The sequence below is a fragment of the Astatotilapia calliptera genome, chromosome 9 (genome assembly GCF_900246225.1).
Source record: "Astatotilapia calliptera chromosome 9, fAstCal1.2, whole genome shotgun sequence".
NCBI classification, from domain to species: Eukaryota; Metazoa; Chordata; class Actinopteri; order Cichliformes; family Cichlidae; genus Astatotilapia; species Astatotilapia calliptera.
Window position 1 is genome coordinate 18,178,826 of NC_039310.1, and position 12,079 is coordinate 18,190,904.

A 12,079-nucleotide genomic window follows, 5' to 3' on the forward strand; every position below is an offset into this window, starting at 1 on the left:
GTAAATGAATCGCCCCATGTTGTGTAGCTTTCTGGATTTTATACTTATTGGGATACATATTTATTTATTATTTTTTGTAACTGAGATGTTTAATTATGTGGGATACAGAAAATAATTAAGTTATAGATTACATTATGTGCTTAAAAAACGCTTTGATTTTTCCACCTCATTTGATTTCCATGGCACCACAAGAAAATTTCTCTAGATCCGCCCCTGCACTGACGACACTGCATTGGTTGGGCGTATTGCAAATATTTCAAAACTGGAAGTGGATCGAGTAGCAAAATAGTGATAAATGGCAGGATACAGAAGACTCAGGTGTTTTTAAGCCAGTCAGCACCCATACCGTAATACGCGTAAGAGGTACGGCTGGCTTGACCGTTACTTCACATGTCAGTGCTGCTCACTTGACCGCAGTCTAAAGGGAGCAGAGAAGAAGAAGATACTTAGAAGTGATTTGAACCGATTTCAATAAAACTAAACTAAACTGTCGTCCTAATATTAACACGAATTAGTACTACTACTACCAATAATATATAATTTAAATTTACATATAAAAATGCTAAAACGTAATTTCCTGTCTAGAAGGAAGTTTGGTTGTTGCTATAGCAACCCCATGTAAGAAAACATGGCTGACAAATTATGAAGTCGTCGCACCAGTTTATAAATTACTTAATCTAAGCTACGAATATATCTCTTTCTTACTAACACCTCTGTAACATTTGGCATGATCCATTTAGCTACAGTAGACGTGTCAGCTATGGAAGAGGAGCCGGAGACCAGAGGAAAGCTGCGGGCTGACCCTTCTGTGAACACTCACAGACCCGCGTGTGGAAAATCCCAGGTAAGATCCACCTGACACCTTTAAATGTCTAGGGAACATCAAAACTAATGATAATAATACTAATGAAAAAGCTAACTTCTCTTTCGTTGTATCCCAGAATATTTCTCATGTACTAGCAAGCATCTTTAAGGATCTTTACACAAACGACATAATTAGAAAAGACACTGTGTCCAACCTAGTTCAAACAAAACGTGTACGAGGCAGCTATCATGACAGATACGTTGAAGAACTCCAACAGGTAATCATATACACTCATCTACAACTTGTAAAAAAAATCACTGTCAAAAGTCAGCTGAAGAATAATACAGTGTTATTTTTCCCCTATTGCCACACAGGTTCATTCGGAGTATGAACAGCGTATTAAGCAGGTTGACATGCTGGACAATCACATGATTCAGGCCAGTGCATGTGCTGCAGCCAAAGAAAACCAGGCCTATGAGAGAATGAAGGCGACAGCAGGAGATGTCTGTGATCATCAGGAACTGCTTACAGGTGAGATACTTTTAAAAACTTTAAAAACTTTTAAAAATATAACTGTGTTATATTGCTGTAATATACTAGTGTTTCTGTCCCTAAATGTATGGCTCAAAGGAACCTAACATATAAGATGTCATGACGCTGGTGGCATTCAACAAGATTTCAATCATGAAATTACAAACAAGAGGTGGGAGCTCCGGCTAAAACAAAAGAAGAAGAAGTCTGTGAACCAACCACACAGCGGGCTATTGGATTCAGGTTTCTCTCCTAGTAGTTTTTGTAAACTAGAGTAATAGAAACGCAACAGAAAACAGGTCTGCTGGTAACTCCAAACTCAACTATACTTAGTAAACAAAGCTGATAACAGAAAGATAAAGTCAGTGCTCATGGAGTTGAGGGATGAGGAATGAGGGACCAAGACACTAGTTGCTGACCACCACTGCGTTGTCTAGGTTTATATGTGTGTGGTGAGCCTTCTGCAACCAATCGGCACTAAGAATAAATCAGAGAAGTGAGAGAGTAGTAATGAAGGTGAGAATAAGAACACAAAAAGATGATGAGGGTACTGATGCACTGAGATTGTATGTATCTCTGCACTCATGTACCAAAGAGCTCATCATGCTTGCTTAATCCCACCATCTACATGTGTTTATTTGTTTTCAGAATGCCTCATTTGATTCGATTTTTATACCTATTTTCAGTCAAATCAGCCTTTTCCTGGTGTGTGGATGAAGATCTTCTTGAAATGAATAATCTGATTTCCCCAAAGGATTACTTGGCTACACAAAAACCACATGTACGAGCACCAGCAGCAGGTATCTGACCCTCTTTAACATTTATCTTAAATTTATTAGTTGCCAGTGATTCGGTGCTACAAACTTTCTTTTCTTGTCAGAAAAGTGGAATCCTGCCAAACCGACCATTGCCTTCACCATGCATGTGTCCCGAAAGCCTCAGGATGATGGTTACACAGTCATTCGCCGCCCAGAAAAAAAGGGCTTTGTAGACATCCAGTTAGACCACAGTGTGACCTTTGAGTCCTGCTCAGACACCCCAAGGAGGAAGGAAACTCAAAGGGAGGTGAGGAGATTGATAAGATCTTTATATATCGCTGCTGATCCCTTTTTCCTGGGCAAAGGTCGAGTAGGTATTTTAATTCAATTTTTGTGTTTCTTCTCCAAATACAATCAAAAATAATAATGATTGGATAAAAAGGTTGTTAAACAATAGCAAAAAAAGACAACCTGGGAACAACGTGCATTCAAATTCAAAATGTAATTCCATCAAAATCATCTTCCAAGCCAAACCATACCAAGCCTAAGCCAAAATGGAAGGGTGAGCCAAGTGTGAAGGATCGAGCGGATGGCTGGGAGAAACTTCTGAAGCTGAAAGATCGACAGAGCTTCCTTCGCAATCCGCGCTTCCTTCCCCTAAATTCACAGCAGGGCGGCACGTCCCTCATCAGGCCCAGAACCAAAGGGAAGGCAGAGCCTGAGAGCAAAGGCGCTAAAAAGAAAAGGTAATTAAAGAGAATAAAAGGCTTTTTAATAATTTCAAGGAACATCCTTATCATTTTGTGATAAGGAAGCATGTACAGTTAAGGCACATTGCTGATAGGACATTTTTGCATGGGAAATGCAGGAAGCTCAGGCAAGACAATCCCCTTCAATATCCACAGCAAACACGAGTATCATTTACCTCAGTGGAAAACAGCTGTACCCCCTTTGTGCCATAGCAGAGATGTGTAAGTTGATACTCTGAACATGATGTAGTCTCACATAATGCAGTCAGGCTGTTTACATCAAATGCACGTCCCCACACTCTACTAGACACACACAGAATCAATATGTACTGTACATAGATAAACTCTGCAGGTACAGCCAAGCGTCTCTAAAAAAAAGACAAGCTGACTATTATGTGTGTTGTGTATTGTAGTGTGACTGAAAGCCACAACTGATTGTTTCCTATCTTTCACTTCCCGTGAGCCTGTCTTTATTGTGAATACACACAATGCTCAGGTGCGGTTGTGTTTGTACTCTTACTTTGAAAGCCCCGCCGAGGAGCCGATTCCAGTCTTCCTAGCAAAACCTTCAGTGGTGGTTTTCACCGACTATAGTGTGGGAAACATCTATGAGGTGTGTTTCAGAGCTTTTATAACCAGACAAAAACGGAATCCTCCTTTTTCTGTGAATTGGTGCACTGTAACAAGCCCTTGCCCTGCCCTTTCCTGTCTCAGACTACACTGGAGCTTAAAAACGTGACTTCTTCAAGCCGCCACATCCGAGTGATCCCTCCTACCACTCCTTACTTCTCTATTGGCTTGGGTGAGCTCCTTTTGGTTCTGATTGGATGGTGCATATTTTCTTGTTGTTGATGTGGTGAGGAAATAAGCAAGTGTGTCAAAGTGTAAGTGACTGCATTAAACAGGAATGCCACAGAGCTTTAACCACAAAAAAAAGTTTTCATTTTGGAATACAGTTTTAGCATTCCTGTGGAGACAGCAGCTCCTCTGTATGCCAATATTAACCTCACGTTTTAACTTACACTAAGCTATCTGAAGATAAGCAGTACCACACAAAATTCAGATTGTTGTCATTGTGATACGTTTTGGCAGGGAGATTCCCAGGTGAAGGGGGCGTTGTTGCCCCGGGGATGAGCTGTAAGTACACGCTGCGTTTTGCTCCAGACTCCTTGGGAGACTACAAGGACTTTATAGTGGTGGAGACCCAGGCGGAGGGCCCATTTGTGGTACCGATTGAGGCATGGAGACCTCCTCCTATTCTCACCTGTATGTTTTCACTGCAATCTGCCCCACCAATTTTGTTGTTATTCACATTAGTTACTTCATTTGCCGATGTACTGCTGATATGCTTCCCTCTTATTCTTCAGTACCAAGAGTCCTGGACTGTGGTTACTGTCTCATTGGAGGAGTCAAGTTTGTTGAGTTTCTGTGCCAAAATGTGGGCCTCAGCACTGGGACCTTTTGCATTATTCCCAAGGACGAGTGGCCAGCTTCAAATTTTAGGGTAAAAAAACTGACACATATAAATATATCAATGTTTTAATTCAGTTTTTCTGCAACCAAACAGCTCAGTCTCATTCTCATTAGCTCCAATTTTCTTTATATAGTCTTTGGCCAGAACATACTTTTCTGAGCAGCCACCCTTTGCTGTCAGTCCCTCCCTTTTTGTACTGGAGCCAGGAGAGGCCACTGTTGTTGAGGTGAGTCTGGATTTAAAATCAGGTAGAGTAATATGTTAATTCAATTCTTCTTTGTTTTTTCCTTTCAGTTCCCCCACCTCTGACTTCTAATCAGCTGACTGTATCTATGGAAACTGAGCATGTAAAAAAAAAAGTGTTAATGTGGATTTACAGGTGGTTTTCTTTCCAACCACCGCTGAGAAGAGCTGCCAGGTTTTCACTGTTGTGTGTGACAACTGCCAGGTGAAAGACATTTCCATTGAAGGTAAATCCCAACAAGAGGCATTGCTAAGAGCTATGCTCCGCAATAAATTATGCATTGTGTGTAATGTGCGTTTGCTTCTCAGGCGAGGGCCAGCTGATCGCACTGGAGCTGGTGTCTGTGTCTGGGGGGGAGGAGCCTCCTGTGGTTGGAGAGGTGCATGACCTTACTGCAGAGCACTTTATCCGTTTCAGCCCATGCAACCCTCACTCTGTGCAACAGAAGAAGCTTGTCATCAGAAACAATGTGTAAGAGTCACACGTCTCATGTGTTTTATAAGCAAATCTCTTCCTTTTCAAATTTTTGGCCACAGGGTAACATAAGATAGGGTTCAAGCACCCGTACTAGCTGTATTAACATTGCTGAAGTTTCCCGGATGGAATAATGAAATGCTAATAAACTCTGTTTCTGACTCTGTGTTGTTGTTTTTTGCAACAGCAAAATTCCTTTCAGAGATCAGTAAATAACACATTTTATGTCTGTTTCTTTCTCCTTTCTTCATCTCGGAATAAAGCCACTTGGAGCTTCCTTTTCACTGGCAGATCATGAAGCCCAACTTGCATCCTCTGCTTCCACGGGAAAGCCCTGATGCCTCACATATCCAGTTCCACTTGGCCACAGACGAGGTTTTCCATGTCAGCCCCTCAACAGGCATCCTGGCTCCCTGCCAGGACCAAGAGTATCTGCTCATCTTTTGTCCTAAAGAGGTAAAGAGGACTCGGGATAAATAGCTGAAAAAAATAAATAAATCCAGCAATCATTGTATCATTGTGGTAAACAATGTTGCATTTCTTGAATGAAGAATGTGTTTTCTCAAGTTAAAGGATTATCACAGTGTCTGCCACTTAGTCCTGAGAGACATCCCCCAGCTGCCACCAGAGCCTTCCGACAGCAGGTTGATAAATGTTAATATAACAAAATAAAATCACAAGCTCTCACACATGATGCTTACTAAACAATGCCTGCCTTGTTCATTTTTTATTTTTTTGTATCTAACAAATTGTATAATTTGGGGAGATATAGCGTCCTTCAGCCCGTGCAGCCTGGCTCCAAGGTAACAAGCGTCATCATCATGGAGATAGAGGTCAAGGGGTCAACGGAGCCTTATCAGATCTTGCTGGAGCCTTACGCCATTGTGATCCCCGGAGAGATTTTTATTTGCACACCCACTTCAAGGCAGTTCAAGGTTAGTTTCTAATAGTGGAGTTAAATCACTTCATTCTGCTCCCACATCGCTATTATTAATGAATTTATTGTTTCTGTGTTGTACGTGCACCAGATGTGGAACCACAGCAAAACCTTCATCTGTTTTCAATGGGAGAGAATTAACAGCAGCTGTCATGTAATAGAAGTGGAGCCATCGTCTGGCAGAATAGGTGCATTACAGAGTTGATCTGCTTAATAGTGCAAAAAAGTATAATTTTTAAATGTTTATATCTTTTTTGTTTTTTGGCTTGACAATTCTTTACTGGGCCGTATCCAGAGGAGAATGAATGTTTTGACTTCAGTCTTACTGTGACGGGAGGGAAAGCAGAGAATATTGTGACTAGTTTGGTTTGCCACATACAGCACCACCATGAGCCGGTCACTCTGGCTGTAGAAGTCTCCTTCAAAGTAAGATTGAACCACACAGCATAAATGCATTACTGTAGCGTCTATTTTTGTGACATTACTATCATTTGGTGGTGTTAAACAGGGCCCCACAGTGACTCTCAATGTGCCCAGCATTGACTTTGGACCCATAAGACCCAGAGAACAGACTCAGACTACCCTGTTCCTTACCAATACCACCCAGCTGGAAGCCTCTTGGATCCTGGAGAGAAAGCATCAAGACTCACAGGTACATAGGAAACACGATAAAATGAAAGCTAGGCTGACTGTTCATTCTGTTCATGAAGTGACTCCATATAAACAATCTGTGTTGCTGCTTAGATCTCAGTTGAACCCAGCAGGGGTCTCTTGCCTCCCTTGGCCTCTTGCAATGTGGACGTGCTCTTTAAGCCACATTCCTGCCAGCTGTTTGAAACTGAGCTGGAACTGACTGTGGAAAATGGGACAGGATGGTAAGGAAGCACAGTCACATAAAACAATGTGATTCCTCCTTTTAGTCTAGAATACAATCCACAAAAACCATATTAACCATATTAATAAGATGTGAGTAAGTAACAGCACTACCTGTGTGTTCCCTACAGTCACCTGTCAGTGCGAGCAGACGTGCAGTCGTCCCACGTCTGTCTTCTGAACTGCACGCTGTCCTTCCCTGAACTTTATGTTGGAGCTTCTGCCACAGGCACCGTAACTCTTTTCAATCAGACCCTGCTGCCATCACAGTTCAGTTGGCTGGTATGCAACACAACATTCACTGTATTAAGTTGCACTAGCGTATGCAGGAAAAGGTTGTTTCAGTACATATTATTAATGGGAAATAGATCTTTCTCCATGGACATGTGGGCTATATCAAGCTTGTCTTTTAATAGTTATTGTTGCTTTGAACAGGCCGAGCTGCAGGGCAAACAAGCTTCACTGTGTTCAGCCACCTTTGACCCCTCCTCTGGTACTCTGGGACCTAAAGTCAGCATGGAGATCACAGTGACTTTTACTGCTCACACAGACGTAAGTGCTAGTTTGCAGCATTTTTTTGAACACACCTAAAGTTTGAAAGAAAAAAGTCTCACCTTTTTTCTTCTAGCTCGAGCTGACCGAGGTTGCTGCTGTCTGTGAAGTCCAGGGAATGAACTCCCCTCTTGTTGTTGGAATTGTGGCCAAACCCAAGAAACTCAGTGTGTCTTACAGTGTGCCCGGTGTCTGGTAGTGAACTTGCCTTAAAGTCTTGCATCTAAAAATCCACTGCATCAAATAACTCCGTTTCAGATACTGAAAAAACTGTTTTTTCTCGTTCTAGTCCAAATGGTCAGAGTCCTTCAACACCAGTACTTGAGTTTGGAGATGGTGTCATTTTGAAGAGTGCTGTTAGCAAGCAGTTACTGATAACCAATCAAACTGCTATCCCGGCTCCTTTTACCGTAGAGGCAGAATATTTCACCTGCCATGCCTTGAAGCCAAATAAGCAGCCAGAGAAAAGGTGAAGGGAGCTGAATTATTGATCAAAGTATAACTCTGCTTTGACAGAAAATCTGACACTGGCTGCATCTTAATCGCAGATTTGCATACGTCACGAATCCGCTCCACTCTCTTCAAGCTAAGAAAGCAGAGGAAAAAGCACACGAGGGTATGCATCATCTTCAGATTGTGCTTTTGATATAAAGAAACAAGGAACTGACTCTGTTTGTTTGCTCGTTGCCAGAGTTTGTGAGTAGCCTGCTGGCTCATGGAAAAGGCGCCGCTTTTTTTGTCACGCCACACACGGGGACACTCGGAGCGTTTGAGAGTCGGGCTGTGGACGTGACTGCCTACACTGACATGTGGGGGGAGTACACAGACCACCTCATATGCAAAGTATGTTGCCACAGTTTAAGCTAATAAATGTGATGTAACTGATGTAATAAACTGGATATAAAACATGGATGTAGCTACTAAGTCTTAAAAGGTAAAGCCATTGTAGAACTACCTTAAATCTGCATTTCTTTTAATGGCCAGCAGGTGGCGACACCTGTTTTCTGCTCTACGATCTCAGAAAACATGTTCCTGATGAGTTTATGGTGTCATTTAGTACACACTGATGTTCATTTTGTAAACTGTGGATAAAGCAGGGAGTGATTGTGCAGTGTGTCTTGAGTTCTATGGTGAATCTGAATGGCCTCTTTCTTTATTTTAATTCAGTACTTTATTTTTGATCCAGGTGGGGGATCTCAAGCCTGTGCTTATTCCCATCCATATGACAGTGAAAGGCTGCCCCCTCTACTTCCAGATGACGGGCCCACGAGCACAGGATCAGAACCAGGGACCAATCATACAGTCTGTTCCACAGTCCTTTTCCCCAGCTATTTATACCTATATTTGTGTATTTTTAATGAGCGGCTATCTCATTTAATGAGAAATACCTCTCCTCATCATTAGGTTTGGCACTCATGTATCGGGTGGTGACACCGTTTCTCGTTCTCTTCGCATCAACAATCCCACCATGTTTGGTAAGTGTTCTCAGTAAACACTGTGTGCTGGAAAAGGACTTAATGACCCTGTCGTTTCCTGTCTGAGGGACTAACTGCATTCCAGCTTATTACTGGAATAAAAAATATCAAATGGGATTTATAATAGAGCTTAATAGATCAATATATATATATAATATATGTATATAAACAGAGCTTCGGCTTTACTGGTAGCTGCTGTTTTGGCGCTTTTAGGTGTTTTCGAGTGGCTTTCGGTGCTTTTGAGAGTGCTGTCCTTGCCATTGTGAAATCCTATTATCTGCTCATCAGTCAACTGGAAAGCACTTTGAATTGCACTTGCCCGTAGGACATAAATACAGCTTGAAGAAATAAGTTCTAAATGATATAATGTAAATGTCGGCTCGGTGACAGATATTCGTTTGGACTGGGAGACTTACAACGTAGATCAGAACGACGGTAAACTGCTGGACTTTGTGGTGGTGTTTGGAGACGCTTTCCCCCTTAAAGATGCTGATGGCAACGAGGTGCTGAGCAGCGCGCTGAGGCTTTCTAGCTTCAATGAAACAGCATGGGAAAAAACACGCACCACAGTTTCTGAGGAAACAAGTGCTTCTCTCCAAAGCTTGACTGTGAGTATATATTGAACACCATGATGCAGATGCTTAAAGATTTTACCACACATCCTGTGGGAAAACCTCATGAACGCACATTTTCTTCTTTGAATGGCTCGACCTAGCTTTCCTGTATTGATTTCAGGATGTGGAAGAGGAAGAATATATGTCTGAAGATGAGCGTGGGGAAGAAGAGGAGACTTGTCTTTATCCCTCTCTTGGAAAGAAAAAACTCATATCTGTCCACATCAGGCCTCACATGGGCAACCTCTCAGATTACCCCTTCTGCATCACACCGCAACAAATAGTACGGTCGGAGGATTTTAGCCACGTGCTTGTTGTCTGTTATTTCATCTGAGTAATGATGCTTTTCTTTGTAAATCTCAAGGTGATTCCAGCAAAGAGCAGCAGAGCCATCCATGTGTCTTTTACTCCTTTGACCCTTTCTGGGGCTGCTCGTAAGTCCAGATGTGTCGGCTTGGCTCTGGGTTTTATGAACCTAGACTCCGAGGTAAGCTGTTGTGATTCGATGTTAAATCCTGGGAAATGCAAACAGTAGATAACTGTGATCCAGCCTAAATCCTTATACTTTATTGTTGTGTGTAATTCAGCTGGCTGCTTGTGTTCCCGGTAAAGTTGGGAGGGCTCAGGGTTTGGATTTAGAGCCCGTCAGAGTGGATCTACTAGCAGCCGTTCAGACTGCAGCGTAAGCAATTATATTCCTGCTATTTATCCCCACCCGGACACGTAATGCATCCTGCTCGATTTATGTTTCTTAAATTAAAATAAGCTGAGGTTAGGTAAAAGCAGCTCAGAGGTGGTCTGATTAAGTTGCATATCTTCCTCTTGACTTCCTGTCGCTGCAGGCTTTTAGTGCAGGCGGAGGAGGACGATGGGGTGCTGGAGTTTTGTGCTTCGGCCGGTGATTTACTGATGGCAAACTCAAACAACGAGGTAGGTCTGAGAAGTGTACAACACTAATCACCAGTGCTCTGACATGCAAGTGCACACATGAGATGTTTGTCCCAAGTTAATTTTGAACAGTCTATTTTTCTTTTTTTTTTTTGCAGATAGTAGTGCGTGAATTTGACATCACACAAAGCTTCCAGCTGAAAAACACTTCAGAGATGCCCCTGCACTTCAGCCTGGGGACTCAGCCTCCGTTTTCAGTGGTCAAACCAAAACCCAGAGGCCCGACCAGCACCTCCAGGAATCCTCCGTCTGGGGACAATCAGTCTTTAGTGCTTAAGCCACAACACAGCATGCGGGTGAGATGAGTCATGGATGCAGCAGCATCATTAGAATTTGATTTACACAATTATTTGTAAGTGTTGCCCTCTTTTGTTTAAATACTAGGTGAAAGTGGCCTTCCACTGTTCCCTGCCTCTTCTGGACCATGTGGAACAGACAGATGAGGAAATCCCTCCTGGGGTGAAGCTGATCCACGGTGCAAACGGGCAGATGAAGCTGAGGTTCGAGCAGAATCTCCTGATTCACTACAGCAACAACACCCTGCAGGTTAGGGACATCTGTTCAATGCGTGTATAACAGCTCGGTTGGGAGCTGCTATATGACCTCACATAGTCTATTTGCTCTGTGCAGACGGTGCCACTCTGCGCTCATCTGGATCTTCCAACACTGCGTTTATCTGCTGTCAGCGTCGACTTTGGGCTCTGCTATGTGGGCCAGACGCAAACCAGAGAAGTAAATCTGTACAGCTGTGGAGCCCACATGTTCTGGAAATCTATTACAAGTAATCACAAATCAATCAGTGACCTCTATGTTGCCTAGAAATCTATCTTTCTATGTGAAGCCCAAATTGCTTTGCATAGCATGTCAGCCCTACTCGTGTCATTCACCCTGTGCAGAGTCAGTTGAAGGGGACTCCCATGTGTTCGGAGTAACACCTGACTTTGGACTGCTCGGGTCCAAGGAGCACCGCGTCACCAGCAGCAGCCAGTGTCTTCAGATCAGCTTCACTCCCGGGTAATGCAGCAAACCATTGAAAGAATTTTTACTATTGAAATCGTAAACAGTAAAAAATACCCAGCTAGCTTTACGTAACGCGTTCAAAGTGTGGTTATGTGTGTTTCAGTGACGACAGAGAGTTCAGCACTCTCCTGGTTATCCGGTCTCCTCTCATAAAGACGTCTGTCACGCTGCAGCTCCGGGGAACAGGATCCTTTGATGAAATGTCCAGGTCGAGCTAAATAAGCTAAAGGTGTTGAATCTCTTTATTTATAGTTGATCTGTAAGAATATAAATAAATATAAAAGGTCATTTCTGCTCTTCTTTTATTCTTTATGTACAGCGGCATTAAAGTGCTTGCAGCGAACACTAAGTCATGACTGTTTTCATAAAGACATTTAATTACGAAAAGATACAGACAGAAAGATGCAGCATGTTAAGACTCGCAGTAGCAAACTCCAACTTCCTGTGTTTAAATATTAATTAGTGATTTATCCAGTAAAACAGCAATGTGGCTTCTGTTGGCACATAGCCTTGAGGCCACTTCATTGTGAAATAGCTATATAATAGCTACATTCACATGTATCATACAACTCCAATTTTAAAAAAAGTTAGTAAACTTCAAAATCTAAATAAAAGGAGAATTCAG

General features: G+C 42.5%; 1 protein-coding gene across 3 annotated transcripts; it reads left to right on the forward strand.

Moving 5' to 3' along the window:
* Positions 1 to 573: 573 nt before the first annotated feature.
* On the forward strand, positions 574 to 11,742 carry dlec1 (DLEC1 cilia and flagella associated protein). 3 transcript variants are annotated; one of them, XM_026179634.1, is made up of 39 exons: positions 574 to 844; positions 942 to 1,082; positions 1,180 to 1,336; positions 2,023 to 2,136; positions 2,217 to 2,401; positions 2,623 to 2,840; positions 3,000 to 3,065; positions 3,372 to 3,456; positions 3,558 to 3,645; positions 3,936 to 4,109; positions 4,211 to 4,347; positions 4,451 to 4,543; positions 4,697 to 4,787; positions 4,870 to 5,032; positions 5,299 to 5,491; positions 5,603 to 5,679; positions 5,808 to 5,970; positions 6,064 to 6,160; positions 6,268 to 6,398; positions 6,481 to 6,624; positions 6,717 to 6,847; positions 6,977 to 7,127; positions 7,281 to 7,397; positions 7,474 to 7,592; positions 7,687 to 7,866; positions 7,946 to 8,013; positions 8,089 to 8,240; positions 8,584 to 8,699; positions 8,802 to 8,872; positions 9,263 to 9,480; positions 9,608 to 9,769; positions 9,851 to 9,973; positions 10,074 to 10,168; positions 10,329 to 10,416; positions 10,533 to 10,730; positions 10,819 to 10,980; positions 11,065 to 11,215; positions 11,331 to 11,448; positions 11,558 to 11,742. In XM_026179634.1, the coding sequence occupies exons 1-39, from the start codon at positions 728 to 730 to the stop codon at positions 11,670 to 11,672; spliced, it is 5,169 nt and encodes a 1,722-aa protein (XP_026035419.1). In that variant the 5' UTR covers positions 574 to 727; the 3' UTR covers positions 11,673 to 11,742. The 3 variants fall into 3 exon arrangements, with proteins under 3 accessions (XP_026035419.1, XP_026035421.1, XP_026035422.1); XM_026179636.1 differs by lacking the exon at positions 3,000 to 3,065 and having other exon boundaries at positions 575 to 844; XM_026179637.1 differs by lacking the exons at positions 574 to 844; positions 942 to 1,082; positions 1,180 to 1,336 and adding an exon at positions 1,440 to 1,852.
* Positions 11,743 to 12,079: the final 337 nt, after the last annotated feature.